We start from the raw sequence: 14,061 nt of genomic DNA on the forward strand, positions 1-14,061 counted from the left end.
AAAGTGATTCAGAGTAGAAGCATCCCAGGGTCTGTGGGGACGGAGTCTGTTCGTTGTGTTATCATTAATAATTCCACTGCTCACTCTATTCATTAGAGAGGCACCTACGAGGTAGTGGGGTTCATAATAAATGCTCAGCACTGATGCAGGAGGTGGCCAGGAATCAGAATAAAACACTTAGCCCTTCCTGCTAGTAGCTACTTTCTTATTGAGATCCAGCTGTCCTCACATGAAGCACAGTTCTCTCTGTGATTGAATACCCAGATGAGTGATCCAGACAGCAGTGATTGTGCCTGTGCCCTGAGACACGTTCTCCTTGAATCCTTCCCCAACCTCTCCAGTATGGCCTTGAGTGTCAGGGTGTCTGTATCTGCCACCACTGCTTCATGGGTCCAGTACCAAACTTTCTTTCTTCCAGACCTCTCCCTTAATTTTATCCCCACCACTTAGCTTATCTTTGCAAAGCACAGACATTTCAGACATTTCTCAAAACCGCAAAAGATATCATATTATTCCTTAGCAAATACCCCATACAATAAATTGTCCAGGCCCTCTCCATTCTTCAGCACAAACAGCTTTCCAGTATCCCATAATAGGTTGGCAAAATATCACAGAAGCTGTAAAAAGTACACATTAATCCAGCAATTCTAGTTCTAGGACTTTAAGCATAAATCAGTGGAAGCCTACTAACTATCTAACAATAGGGGATTCTTAAACTATGGTAATAATATAGTTATAAATTTAAAAGATGTTTATTTTTATGGGTATTTATTATACATTAGTAAAGAGTTGCAAAAGAGTATACACAATAAGCTCTAACTAAAAGTATATAACTTACAAACTATGTATGATTTTTATAAGGGAACATACAGAAGATCTAGAATAATAGTCACCAATAATAGTGAGTTTTGGTGGTATTATCAACAGTTTTGATTTTCTCTTTTTTTTTTAACTTTTTATTTTATACTGGAATATAGCTGATTAACAATGTTGTGATAGTTCCAGGTGTACAGCAAAGTAATTCATTTATACATATACATGTATCCTTTTTCAAATTCTTTTTCCATTTTGATTTTCTCTTTGTTTCAGAGCATGTGCTCATTTCAGTGATAATATTTTACTCACACAGGGTAAGGACACCCAAAGCCATCTCCAGTCTCCCCAGCCTACTGTTTTATGCTCCACGTTTAACAACTTCACATGAAATGCTTGCATTACTCTCTTTAGAAAACAAGCATTTCCTTGTAAGAACAAGGGTTTTTTTGTTGTTTTTTGCTTGTTTTGTTTTTCAATACTTTTCATCTTCATAACCTTTACTCTAGACTCTTTCGCTGGGTGTTTGCACTGTTACCTTAATGTCTCCATTGTAAATTCAAACACATTATATTTATGGTAATGTTATTATTAAATATTTTCCCCCTCTTATGGAATATCTGAGGTTCTACATTAACTGCATGGCTCTTGGGAAAACCCAACCTTGTTGGTCTCTTGTCCTTTTTTTTTTTCTCCCCCCCAACCCCCCGCATGTGAGGCTTTCAGGGATTTCTGATCTGTCTCCTTTTCAACCAAAAACTACTAGAGCTGTTTTTGGTTTTTGCTTTGTTTTCAATATTAATTTCCTGATTATAACACTATATTGTAGAATACCCAGAGAATACAAAATAGCACTTAGAAGTCTCCTCCCACCCATCATCCCATTAATCCCTATTTTTTTTTTGCATATATTTCTGAACAGATATAATGTGGATTCATTTATTAATTGAATTACACTGGACCCACTGTTCTGTTCACTGCTTTTGTCACCTTAGGAGTGTGCAGTGCAGGGATGCAGTGGACAAAATCCAGACTCTGGGAAACTGTAGGACAAATGACCTGTGGGGTTTTTTGGGGTTTTTTTTAAACAAATAAATGGTGAGAAAAAGGGAGGAGAAAGAAATTTAAGGGAACCTAGAGATTAAAGCAGTCTTAAGGGTCTTATCAGTCAATCACAACGTGTGAACCTTATTTGGATTCCAGTTCAAACAAGTGTATTTTTAAATGGTCTTCATGTTTTAGAGATAGAGCCTGAAGGTTTACAGGTGAAATATGATGTCTGGGATTTGCTTCAAAATAATGCAGTGGAGGAGGGAGAAGCTGGGGGTTTAGAAGTGACCACTGACCATGAGCTGATGCTTGTTAAGCTTGGGCTGATGCATTTGTGTCAGGATCACCATGCTACTCTGTACTTACATGTGTGTTTGAAGTTTTTCACAAAAAAAGTTAATCTTGTGCAGAGGTTTCATTACAGAATCAACCATGATAAATTATTTAGCCAAAGTTACCCTTGAAAGTTTTTTTTTAACCTCTGTGTTTATGAGCTTTTATTTATTATTATTATTTTTTTTAATAAATTTATTTATTTCTTTATTTTTGGCTGTGTTGGGCCTTTGTTGTTGTGCACAGGTTTCTCTAGTTGCGGCGAGCGGAGGCTACTCTTCATTGTGGTGTGCGGGCTTCTCATTGCGGTGGCTTCTCTTGTTGCGGAGCACGGGCTCTAGGCTCGCAGGCTCAGTAGTTGTGGCGCACAGGCTTGGTTGCTCCGCGGCACATGGGATCTTCCTAGACCAGGGCTTGAACCCATGTCCCCTGCATTGGCAGTCGGATTCTTAACCACTGCGCCATCAGGGAAGTCCCTTCAAAGTTTCTTAAACTGGCCATATATTGATTTGTATGTACAACTCTGTTCTGTAATGCATGTTTATTAGCTACAATAATGTAGGGTATGAAATAAAGAGAAGCGTGTTATGGGAAAACCATGTGTAAACTCTGGAATCCCACCCAGTTTGGTGATGCGCTCATGTTGTGAACGGCACGGCACGCCTGACCTGAGACAGCCCATTCTCACCGACCTGTACTATTTCCATGGTTGTTTCTGAGTTGTCTTCTCTTTTGGCTAAACATACATAGTAGAATGAACGAAGTATGTGTTTGATGTAGTTGGACTATATTATTCAATTTCCCTGTGTTACTACTATTCTAAAGTATGGATTTTAATAACTACACGTTATCCCATTTTAAAAATATACCCACTTTTAATCACCAAGACTTTTTTGAAGTATGTTCATAGTTCCTCAGTATGATAAATAACACTTTGCTACAGGTCTTTTAAATATAAATCACATCTGTGCCTTTTCCTGAAATTGCTGGTTTAAAAGAAATGCTCTTTTTCAAAGCTGCTGCATTTTCCCATGTTGGCTTCTAGAAGGACTGACCCACTTTGTAGTTAACCTATAGTGGACACAAGTGTCTGTTTCATATAATTACATTTTATATTTTTTAAAATAACCCTGCCATTTTGACAATCAAACACTGGCCTTTCATTTTGACCTTGCTTGTTAGCATGTGTAGTATCTCGTAGAGAAAGTGTGGAGACTGACCACATGTACTTCTCCCCAAGGACCTGGAGGAGCAGCTGGACGAGGAGGAGGGGGCTCGCCAGAAACTGCAGCTGGAGAAGGTGACGGCAGAGGCCAAGATCAAGAAGATGGAAGAGGAGATTCTGCTTCTCGAGGACCAAAATTCCAAATTTATCAAAGTAAGAGACTATTTCTATTTAAGAGCTGATTTTATTTTTCTTTTTTTAATAAATTTATTTTATTTATTTTTGGCTGTGTTGGGTCTTCGTTGCTGCACACGGGCTTTCTCTAGTTGTGGCGAGCGGGGGCTACTCTTCGTTGCGGTGCACCAGCTTCTCATTGCGGTGGCTTCCCTTGTTGCGGAGCACGGGCTCTAGGCGCACGGGCTTCAGTAGTTGCGTCACGTGGGCTCAGTAGTTGTGGCTCGCAGGCTCTAGAGCACAGGCTCAGTAGTTGTGGTGCATGGCCTTAGTTGCTCTGAGGCATGTGGGATCCTCCCGGACCAGGGCTTGAACCCATGTGCCCTGCATTGGCAGGCAGATTCTTAACCACTGTGCCACCACGGGAGTCCAAGAGCTGCTTTTAGAATATGGAAAATACTTGTGTCAATGCTCTCACTGAAAGTGGCTTCAAACAGGAAGTTCTCAAGATTTCAAGTTCATTTATTCAGTTTTCTCTCTAAGTCTCTACAGATTTATAGTCGGTATAGATTTCTAAAGACAGAAACTATTTAATTGTTTTAATCCACCAAACATCCTTTTAATCCCTGAGATGACTGAACGTGCACATTTTGTGCCCTTTGGACACTCACCAACGACTTGTTCCCACCTGGGCGGTAATACATTCAGCACCGGCTGCGGGACTGCAGGCCAGGTGGGCGGGCGAAGCTCTGGAAGGTCATGAGCCTCCCTTTCCTGCTTTTTTGGAATATACGGTCTGCTGGGGGAGACAGTGCCAACGTTACTTGTTTTCTAAGTAATAACCAAACCCAGTTGTCATTTTGAATGCCTTTTCTGAAGCCGTTTTCCCTATTCAGGAAAAGAAACTCATGGAAGATCGCATTGCTGAGTGTTCCTCTCAGCTGGCTGAAGAGGAAGAAAAGGCAAAAAACCTGGCCAAGATCAGGAATAAGCAAGAAGTGATGATCTCAGATTTAGAAGGTGAGTGCTGGAGGTTAGAGAAATTTAGGGCTAGGACATGTGAGCCTTTAGATTTTACTTAAATCAGAACATGCTGTAACAGAAAATGTACATGGGGATCGCTCATCAGTTTGGGTTCAACTATTAAAATAGCCCTCTTATATGGTGTTGTCATTTGCCTAGTCACCAAGTATTTAGTGCCATCAAACGGCACTAAATTATCTTTAAACTTTTACTTTTTAAAGTTAGGTCCTGTAGTAAAATAGATTGCCCTTTGGTGGACACAGCTGGGACCTAAATTAAGTTTCAGCTGTACGGGCCGTTAAATTTGTATGTGTTTAATCTAAATGCTGCATCGAGGGCCTAGGTTTCCCTTCACAAAGGGACAGCTGCTGACACAAAACCTGGCAGGGACAGGAGACTCTGTGCACGGTAGCAGTGTCTCACTCTGATGGCCCAAGTCATGTCAGCAAATGCTAGGATTTTTGCAAAATGGATCACTACCTTCTGCAAAAGAAATAAGAAAAGAGGGTAGAAGTTGGAAAGAGCCCAGAAAACCTTCCCTTTGACCCGCAGCTGGAGACTGGCATCGACAGAGGAGGAAGAACGTGCCTCTTAACACCCTGCTGTCGCGTGGTCGTTTATAACGGGGAGAAAATGAGTGGTTTCTAAAACAATATGTAGGATTTTGTTGTCAGCCTGAAATTCTTTCCATAAACCATTGCTACCTGTAGGCGATTCTTCTGGGAAGGGTAGGTAGGCCTGTCCTTCTCTCACCTGACTGATGGGCGGGTGAGGACAGTGTGTGAAGAGAGGCATCCCCGGCCCTAATTAAGGAATCACTGCAGGATTCAGAGGGCAGGCGGGAGAGATGCCCACACTCTGCCCTCTCGCCCTCAGGGCTCAGGAACTGCAGTCTGGGTTCAAACCAGGGATTCCCGGTGAAAGGGGAGCGGGGGGACAGGAGTCACATGCCACCCGGCCTCTGCCAAGCCCTCTGCGATCCTGGGCACAGCACGGGGTCCAGGTCACTTAGGCTCTGAGAGTGGGGGCCCGCTCCCTATGGAAGGACATCCTTGGAATCCTCCCAGTTTCTTCCTGAAAATTCCACCCTCCTGCTAATATATCTTGCCTTCAGTTTGATCTTAAGGGGTTTCAGGTGATGGAGCGGTTGGCAGGATGATATTAAGGCAGCGACGTGCTTTAGATACAATGGCTAATTTTCAACTTTAATCAGTTTACATTTTGAATTTGTCCATATGGAGTGACATTCAGTGTGTTGAAGGGCTTCTTGTTTCTTGCCCTAAAGAGCGCTTAAAGAAGGAGGAGAAGACCCGCCAGGAACTGGAAAAGGCCAAAAGGAAACTGGACGGCGAGACCACGGACCTGCAGGACCAGATCGCCGAGCTCCAGGCGCAGATTGACGAGCTCAAGATCCAGGTGGCCAAGAAGGAGGAGGAGCTGCAGGGCGCCCTGGCCAGGTCTGCGCTAGGCATGCGGCTGCAGGGGGTCCCGACAGAGAGACCCCGGGACACCAACTTATGGCTTCCTCGTCATTGGGTGTGACACGGGCCTGGGAGACCTGGGAGCGTGTGTGTCGGGGCAGCCAGAAAATCTCATCAATCCTTCTTGGTATTTACACTTAAAAATCAGGAGTCATATCATGAAATCCTTGGAAATTCACACCTGAACCAACAGTTTTAACCATATCAAATGCTCTGGTTTCTGTACGTTGCAGATTAATTTCAACATGATTTAGAAGTTTAGAGGAAATCACTTTTCAGAAATATTCCCCCCTCTTCTAGCATGATTTGCTATTCAGTCCTAAACCATTCAGTTACAGAATGCAAGTCATATATAGTAAATACATTTATACTAATATTTCATTTCTTTATAAAGAATAACTATTTGGCTACATGGTCATAGGACTCAGTTTAATTTATAATTTATTACAATCAAGAAAATCTTATAACAGAAATTCTTCTCTGCCTCTGTCACTGTTAGTCTTTCTTCGGCCACTTACAGAGGTGAGGGCTGGGACCCAGAACTAAAATTCTCCACCTGCTCCCATGTGTCAGCTTCCCCTCCTTCACCGCAAACTTCCCACCCATCCCCGGTCAGAACATCCACCCACATTAAACCACACGTGAGCAAAAAGATGCACCAGAGGGTAGAGGAAGCGTAGGGTGGAGGGTGTGAAGGTGGCGGGTCTGCTTCCACTTTGTTCCAAGAACTTCTCTGAATTTGCAGATTCGCTGTGGGCTGGAACCACTCTGACGGACAAGACCGCTACCTTGAGCAGTGTTTTAACTAGAAGAACATTTGCTTGAGAGGGAATTTTTAAATATTATAATCATTAAAGTGAGATGGTCCTACCTTTTCACGGAGAACTTTATTAGCTCTTTGGACAGGACCCCAGACTCCGTCCTGATACCAGCTCTGGGCCTCCAAGCCGTGGGCCGTGGGTGGGGGGTGGTGTCTCAGGGTCTCCTTGTGGGAAGAGTCCCCGAGCGCCGGCTCTGAGCGCTTCCCGTGCCCGGGTGTCTCCGCAGGGGTGACGACGAGACGCTGCACAAGAACAACGCGCTTAAAGTCGTGCGAGAGCTGCAAGCCCAGCTTGCTGAGCTGCAGGAAGACTTTGAATCCGAGAAGGCTTCGCGGAACAAGGCGGAAAAGCAGAAGAGGGACTTGAGTGAGGAGCTGGAAGCTCTGAAGACAGAGCTTGAGGACACGCTGGACACCACGGCAGCTCAGCAGGAACTGCGGTAAGTGGGCGCAGGGCAGAGATGCTCGTCCTCGGGGAGTGGGGTGTTTTCCTGTATGCTGTCACTTCGAGCATCCTCTCTCCCTCCTGGAAACAGTGGCACGTGGAACAGTAACAAAATCTCGGTGGTTAGAAACCAACCGGCCTGTAAGTAGAAAGCACAGGGTGGGTGGATGCACCACAGCCAGGTGCGCAGAGGGAGGTGTGATCAGAAAAGCCCCAGGTACGCACACGGGGCTGGAGGGAGAGTTACACCTGAACCAAGTAAGGGGGGCACAGGGACCAGAGGGCTATAGAGGGGACAGACACAGAAACAGGAGGAGATGGGGGTGTTTGGGCATCTGCTGGCTGCAGCAATTGGTCTGATGAACAGTGGTGAGGAAACAGACGAGAAGGAGGCCTGTGTCCACAAAGACAAAAGGACAGGTGAGCGCAGGTACCCACGTAACAGATGGGCCAGCCGCCGAGCGTAGGCAAGAGGAAAGTGACGAGCGCAGCCAGCCACGACTCACGGGAAGTCCCGGGAGAGCGCGCGCAACTAGCGGTGAGCAGGTGGGCTGCCTGAGGCCCTTGCTGGCCTCCTCCTGACCGGCTCCTTCCTCCTCAAGACCCAAGCTGCCGGGCACGTGAGGCCAGCCCAGGAATCCCCAGGCTGCCTTGGCGGGTAGACCTGGCTGTGCACATGCTTGCACACGCACACCCCCCCACACCCCTGCCACCTGTCCCAGGCTGTGAGTGGTGGGAGGGGGAGCCTGCCCCTGAGAAGGGGGCTACGGGAAAGCCTGCAGTAAGGCGAGGGCAGCAGGGGTCATTTACAGAGGCAGCTGGGTAGGGGCGTGTGCCCGTCAGGTGCTGGGCCTGGAGAGAAGCCGTGCTGAGCCGTCAGGCTGAGGTCAGACGGTGGGTGTCCGGAGCGCTCAGTGCTGAAGAAACGGAGGAGGTGAGCCTGACAACGTGCCAGGGACTTTGCCCGTGAACACGCAGGGCCTCACAGCAATGGGAGGGTGTGTCCCCGCAGAGCCACCTGAGCCGGTGGGGCTAGAGGCTCCTACCCGCCTCCATAGAGCAGCTCTGCTTTTAGCAGTTTTAAGTCCTGGCCTTGTCTTTAAAATACCTGCTTTTTAAATATCTGGAAACCACTAAACTGTGGGTTGGAACCCACAGTCTAATGATTAGACTTGGTTGAAATAGCCTTTCTCAGCTGGGCTTTCAACCAGGATAGAAAAAAAGGTTCTGCTCACTTCTTCCCTTCAACTCCTGTTTAAAAAAAACAAAAAAGTACCAATGATACACGCTTTTTTTTTTTTTTTTTTTTTTTTTTGCCACACTGCACGGCTTTCAGGATCTTAGTTCCCCAACCAGGGATCAGACCCACCCTCCTTGCATTGGAAGCACGGAGTCTTAACCAGTGGACCGCCAGGGAAGTCCAGTATGTGCATATTTGTTAAAACCGTAGATGTGCTCCAACACAGCACTCCCTGCTTCTGCTGGTGAAGGGGTCGGATGGCCTGCAGTTCCGATGTGTCAGGGGAAATGGTGTTGCCGTCTGGTAGATGGGGGGTGAACTGAAGTAACCTCGATGCAGTCTGTCTTGGGCTGATGCTTGGATGCTCGTGCCCCTCCTCCACCTCCAGCATCCATCCCTTCCTCTGCACGGAAGCTTGCAGAGGACAAGGCCAGACCCCCGCACGCCTTTCACCTCCAGTGAACGTGTGGCCGAGCCAGGCTGCACCACCGCGACTCTGGTGGCTCCCTTTGGTGACCTGCCACCACGCAGCTAGCAGCCACCTGGGTGCCTTTTCTCTTTGCCGCAGCTGGTCGCAGCCCCTAGATTTCGCTTCCTTGTAAAGAGAGGAAAGTGCGCCCACACAGCAATCGGCACATACGTCACTGTTCTAACTGGCTACGGGTTTTAGAGCACGTTTGCCAGAGCTGTGCTTCAGGAGATTGGAAAGTGACTGCTCTGTAAGCTCTCGGTGTTACGGCAGCTCTCAGCAGGGGTGGTATTTACCTTAACTGGTTTCAGTATTAAGCTGTGTGCTTAAATTAAAGGTGGTGCTCAGGCCCACTTTTGTCGGGGTGCAGTGTCCTGCCTGATGAGCCTTTACCAACCCTTTTGGGGATTTACCCTGTTCCGGTTTTATTGAAACGCCTGCTGGTGCCGTGGCAGGCATTTTGGCATCTTGTGTTAAGCAGTGCCTGGCCTGTGATACACCCAGGCTGCCCCGAACATCCGAAGACCCTTAGGGACGTTACACCACGTCTCGACTGTAAGTCGCATGTGGAATGGGGGTCATGCTGGTTCTGGAAGGTTTCCCGCTGCCATAGTAACAGACACGCCAGCCTCCTGGAATCCATGTCATGTTTCAAACAAAAGCAGAACTTTAAAAATGTGCATTTGATTTAGTCATTCAACTAATTCTGAGCTTCTTCCTCTAAAATTATGTTTCTCTAGTACCAAACGTGAACAAGAAGTGGCAGAGCTGAAGAAGGCTCTTGAGGAGGAAACGAAGAACCACGAGGCTCAGATCCAGGACATGAGGCAGAGACACGCGACCGCCCTGGAGGAGCTTTCGGAGCAGCTGGAGCAGGCGAAGAGGGTAGGGGCGTGTCGGTGGGCAGTGCTGGGGGCCAGATGCCCCCGCAGCGGCCGCTTGCTGAGAGCACAGTGCTGGCCTGGGAGAGCCAGGCGCCCTTGATTTCATTTTCAAATCGCATATTCCTCTCGCTGATAGCCCTCTTTCTCCTGATGACTGAGCTCTAAAGCTTCAGCAGCTGGAAGTCCTGGTCTCGCCCACCTGCTGCCTGGAAGCCGCCAGGCCCCTCAGGTGTTCCCGGTGCTCTGCCGCTCCCGCCCCCCGTCCCTCCCGCCTCCAGTCTGTCTCGGGCACCGCACACGTCGTTGCCCTTGCTTCATCGTTCCCGCCTCCACCTCTCACGTGCTGGCTCCCCGCACTGCTGCCAGCGCCCCCCACACTGTATCTGCTGCCCTGAGCGGTGTGTACAGGGGTGCTCCACCCACAGAAGTCTTCACACTCCGAGAACAGCAGGTGTCTTCCTTCATTTATGCAACAGATGTTGACTTCAGCCTCACCCCGTGTCGGCACGGTTCTCCAGACACCAAAGCCGCGCCCTTTGCGTCCTCTGTTGTAAAACTGCTAGTGGACGGTTCTTCCCTTCTCTCTCCTAGTTCAAGGCAAATCTGGAGAAGAACAAGCAGGGCCTGGAGACAGACAACAAGGAGCTGGCGTGCGAGGTGAAGGTGCTGCAGCAGGTCAAGGCCGAGTCTGAGCACAAGAGGAAGAAGCTGGACGCCCAGGTCCAGGAGCTCCACGCCAAGGTCTCGGAAGGAGACAGACTCAGGGTGGAACTGGCCGAGAAAGCGAATAAGTTACAGGTAGGCCTGGAAAGCCTTTCCTGGACGTCGCCCCCAGCGTCTGGCAGGGTGGGGAGCGGAGGGTCCTGACATTGGGGGCGCCCGGGCTGCCCCAGGTCCACATAAAGCTCCTTGTGTTGTTCTCCCACTTGAAGCTCACAGCGCCCCCCGGGTGAGTCTGGTGGACGAGGACGTGAGAAGCTCGCCTGCCTCTGGGCTCTGCTCAGTCCACAGCCCTCCCCGCCCCACTGCTGCCGAGACTGATGGAGTGGGGGGATCTCTGAAGGGCTAACATGAGGAAGGACAAACGTCATCAGCTTGAGTTTCAAGTGTAGAAACGTCCTCCGTGTGCCTTCCCTTTGCTCACGTGACTAGAGGACAGACTAGAACGAAGGGCGACTCCTGTCCCTTTTGTCTACGACCCACTGTCCCCACAAAAAAACACAGACGGTCTTACGCCATGGGGGTTTCTGGGGGGGGTGGTATTTTAGAGCTATCGTTAATTAAACACGAAAAAGAAAAAAATGTTTTTACCACATTATTCATAAAATCTGACCATAAGAAATAGCTACATATTCATGATAAATATATCATGCCAGATTTTCTTTCAGCTTAAAAAGAAGGGTGGGCTGTGACTCTTAGAATTTAAACTTCTTTGAATCTGTGTGATAAAGTTTTCAAGTTCTCTAAGAAAATGAATTATACTTGCGCCCCCTACCCACCTCCCCCCAGCACATGGATAGTGCATCTTCGTGTGGAAAAGGGTTAAAATAAAACACCTGCTGACCTTGAGCCTCCTCACATAGGACAGCAGCCATTCGTTCAGAGGATTTGGTATAAGTTTTGTCTCTTGATGCTGAAAAACAAGATAGCAAGCCAGTTAGGAGAACGCCCTCCACGTGTGGGCTCTGCCGTCCTAAGCCTCCCTGTCCGGGCGGTAGGTGGAGGCTGTCTGCGGTGGCTGGCTCAGGGCCGGCTCACGGGGGCGGGAGACTCTCGGTGGTGAGCCCTCCTTAGCTGAGACTGACCCCTCCTCCCCGCGATATGCTCGCTTTGTGTGCATTTAGGGTCCAGAACCACCACTCTTTTCCCTCTGCCTACTGCTGAAGTGAGTCATAACCTTTCACTCCTCCTTGCAGAATGAATTGGATAATGTCTCAACTCTTCTAGAAGAAGCAGAGAAAAAGGGTATTAAGGTTGCCAAGGACGCAGCTGGTCTTGAGTCTCAACTCCAGGACACACAGGTATTCCCCCGGGAGTGGAGTGTTAATGGTAACTCTGCTGTTTCTGTGATCTGTAAGTTGGTGAAACATGCTATTCCCAGAACTGCCCTCTTATCACCTCTTTCTGATTTTCTGCTCTACTTTTTTTTTCTTTATATAAATTTATTTATTTTATTTATTTATTTTTGGCCGAGTTGGGTCCTCGTTGCTGCATGCGGGCTTTCTCTAGTTGCGGTGAGCGGGGGCTTCTCTTTGTTGCGGTGCGCGGGCTTCTCATTGCGGTGGCTTCCCTTGTTGCGGAGCACGGGCTCTAGGCGCACGGGCCTCAGTAGTTGTCTCCCGGGCTCTAGAGCACAGGCTCAGTAGTTGTGGCTTGCAGGCTCTAGAGTGCAGGCTCAGTAGTTGTGGCGCACGGGCTTTGTTGCTCCGCTGCATGTGGGATCTTCCCGGACCAGGGCTTGAACGAACCCGTGTCCCCTGCATGGGCAGGCAGATTCTTAACCACTGCGCCACCAGGGAAGCCATTCTGCTCTACGTTTATTTTCAACCATCTTGCACCAAAACCAGCCCTGATGCTCAGGAACTCACCTTTGAGTTCATATCTAGAGCCTGTGGTTCCTGTGTCTGGCAGGCATGTGGGTGCCTGGGAGGCGGCTCTTGCTGTCTGGCCGGGCACTGCCTGGGGTGCGGTTCACCAGGCGGCGGTCCTGTTACACATTCGTGCACTGCTGGCCATTTTAAACATTTTCTCATGGCTTTTGTTCATTAACGCTGACCTGAGAGAAACAGGAAAGGATTCCAGGAGTGATAAAAGATGTGGGAAAGGGAAGCTCGCAGGTCCCTGGCCTGGGACCCTGGGGGGGGGTGACGCTGCCATTGCTTGTGAACAAGGTTGTTTTTGGTTTTTTGGCTACACTGCACGGCTTACGGGAATCTTGGTTCCCCGACCAGGGATTGAACCCGTGCCCTCGGCAGTGAAAGCGCGGAGTCCTAACCATTGGACCGCCAGGGGATTCCCCCGTGAACAACTTTAAAGCAATATTGTATTAAGGGCACTTGTTAAATGATCAGGTGTGTTTTAAAATCACTTGTTTGTTAATATCACTGGGTATTTCTCACACACTGAGACTCTGTTTTTTTTAACAGAGGCATTGTGGTTTGGGTGATTACCATAATCTAAGTACTGACCGTTTATAAAAATAAACAGGAGCTTCTTCAGGAAGAGACACGCCAAAAACTGAACCTGAGCAGTCGGATCCGGCAGCTGGAGGAGGAGAAGAACAGCCTCCAGGAGCAGCAGGAGGAGGAGGAAGAGGCCAGGAAGAACCTGGAAAAGCAGGTGCTGGCCCTGCAGGCCCAGGTGCGTGCATCCACTCGGGGCGCTGTGGCCTCAGCGTGTGTGTTTAGCAGCTGATGTCCCTGCCCTGCTGGGTGGTTTCAGCTCCATTTGGGACAGTTAATTGGGTCTTGTTGGAAGCAAGGTAAAGACCCTCGGACTGTGTCAACTATGTAAATTCCAATCCAGTCATCCTTTTATAGATGACTAGCGAAGAAATTTATGGTCTAAGATTCATTTGCTCAGAAACACATAGTATTGCTTTATATTATTTCTTCTGACAAAATATGGAAAAGAAGTTTTATCTTTATTCCTCAAGTGTGAAATCCAGTTGAGTTCTTTAATAGTGATCTTTTTTCCTTCAGTTGACAGATACCAAGAAGAAAGTAGATGATGACCTGGGGACAATTGAAAGTTTGGAAGAAGCCAAGAAGAAGCTCCTTAAAGACGTGGAAGCACTGAGCCAGCGCCTGGAGGAGAAGGCCCTGGCCTACGACAAGCTGGAGAAAACCAAGAACCGCCTGCAGCAGGAGCTCGATGACCTGCTGGTGGACCTGGACCACCAGCGCCAGATCGTCTCCAACTTGGAGAAGAAGCAGAAGAAGTTCGATCAGGTGGGTGCCCAGTGCTCCCCACCCCTGGGCTCCAGGGCCAGCGCCACATGTGTTTCCTCCTGGCAAAGCCCTCGCCTTTGTCATTTCGGCTTAAAATAATCCTTTCTTATTTAAGAGCAATATATATTTATAGCAAAATTGGAAAAAGCAGACCAGCATAAAGAAGGAAACAGGAGAACACCCCTGATATTCTTAGCAATAATTCAGGCACGTA

At 48.2% G+C, this 14,061-nt stretch overlaps 1 protein-coding gene across 4 annotated transcripts in view; it reads left to right on the plus strand.

Moving 5' to 3' along the window:
• MYH10 (myosin heavy chain 10) overlaps window positions 1–14,061 on the plus strand; it is a gene marked incomplete at its 5' end in the record, with an annotated part of 131,402 nt that overhangs the window by 103,387 nt on the left and 13,954 nt on the right. For all 4 annotated transcript variants that reach the window (XM_079724672.1, XM_079724673.1, XM_079724674.1 and 1 more), the window contains 9 exons: window positions 3,437–3,574; window positions 4,432–4,555; window positions 5,844–6,015; window positions 7,087–7,299; window positions 9,754–9,898; window positions 10,489–10,695; window positions 11,814–11,918; window positions 13,105–13,257; window positions 13,599–13,847. In XM_079724672.1, the coding sequence (XP_079580798.1) occupies window positions 3,437–3,574; window positions 4,432–4,555; window positions 5,844–6,015; window positions 7,087–7,299; window positions 9,754–9,898; window positions 10,489–10,695; window positions 11,814–11,918; window positions 13,105–13,257; window positions 13,599–13,847 (1,506 nt within the window). The remainder of the gene's footprint in view (window positions 1–3,436; window positions 3,575–4,431; window positions 4,556–5,843; window positions 6,016–7,086; window positions 7,300–9,753; window positions 9,899–10,488; window positions 10,696–11,813; window positions 11,919–13,104; window positions 13,258–13,598; window positions 13,848–14,061) is intronic.

The sequence above is a fragment of the Hyperoodon ampullatus genome (genome assembly GCF_949752795.1).
Source record: "Hyperoodon ampullatus genome assembly, chromosome: 19".
NCBI classification, from domain to species: domain Eukaryota; kingdom Metazoa; phylum Chordata; class Mammalia; order Artiodactyla; family Ziphiidae; genus Hyperoodon; species Hyperoodon ampullatus.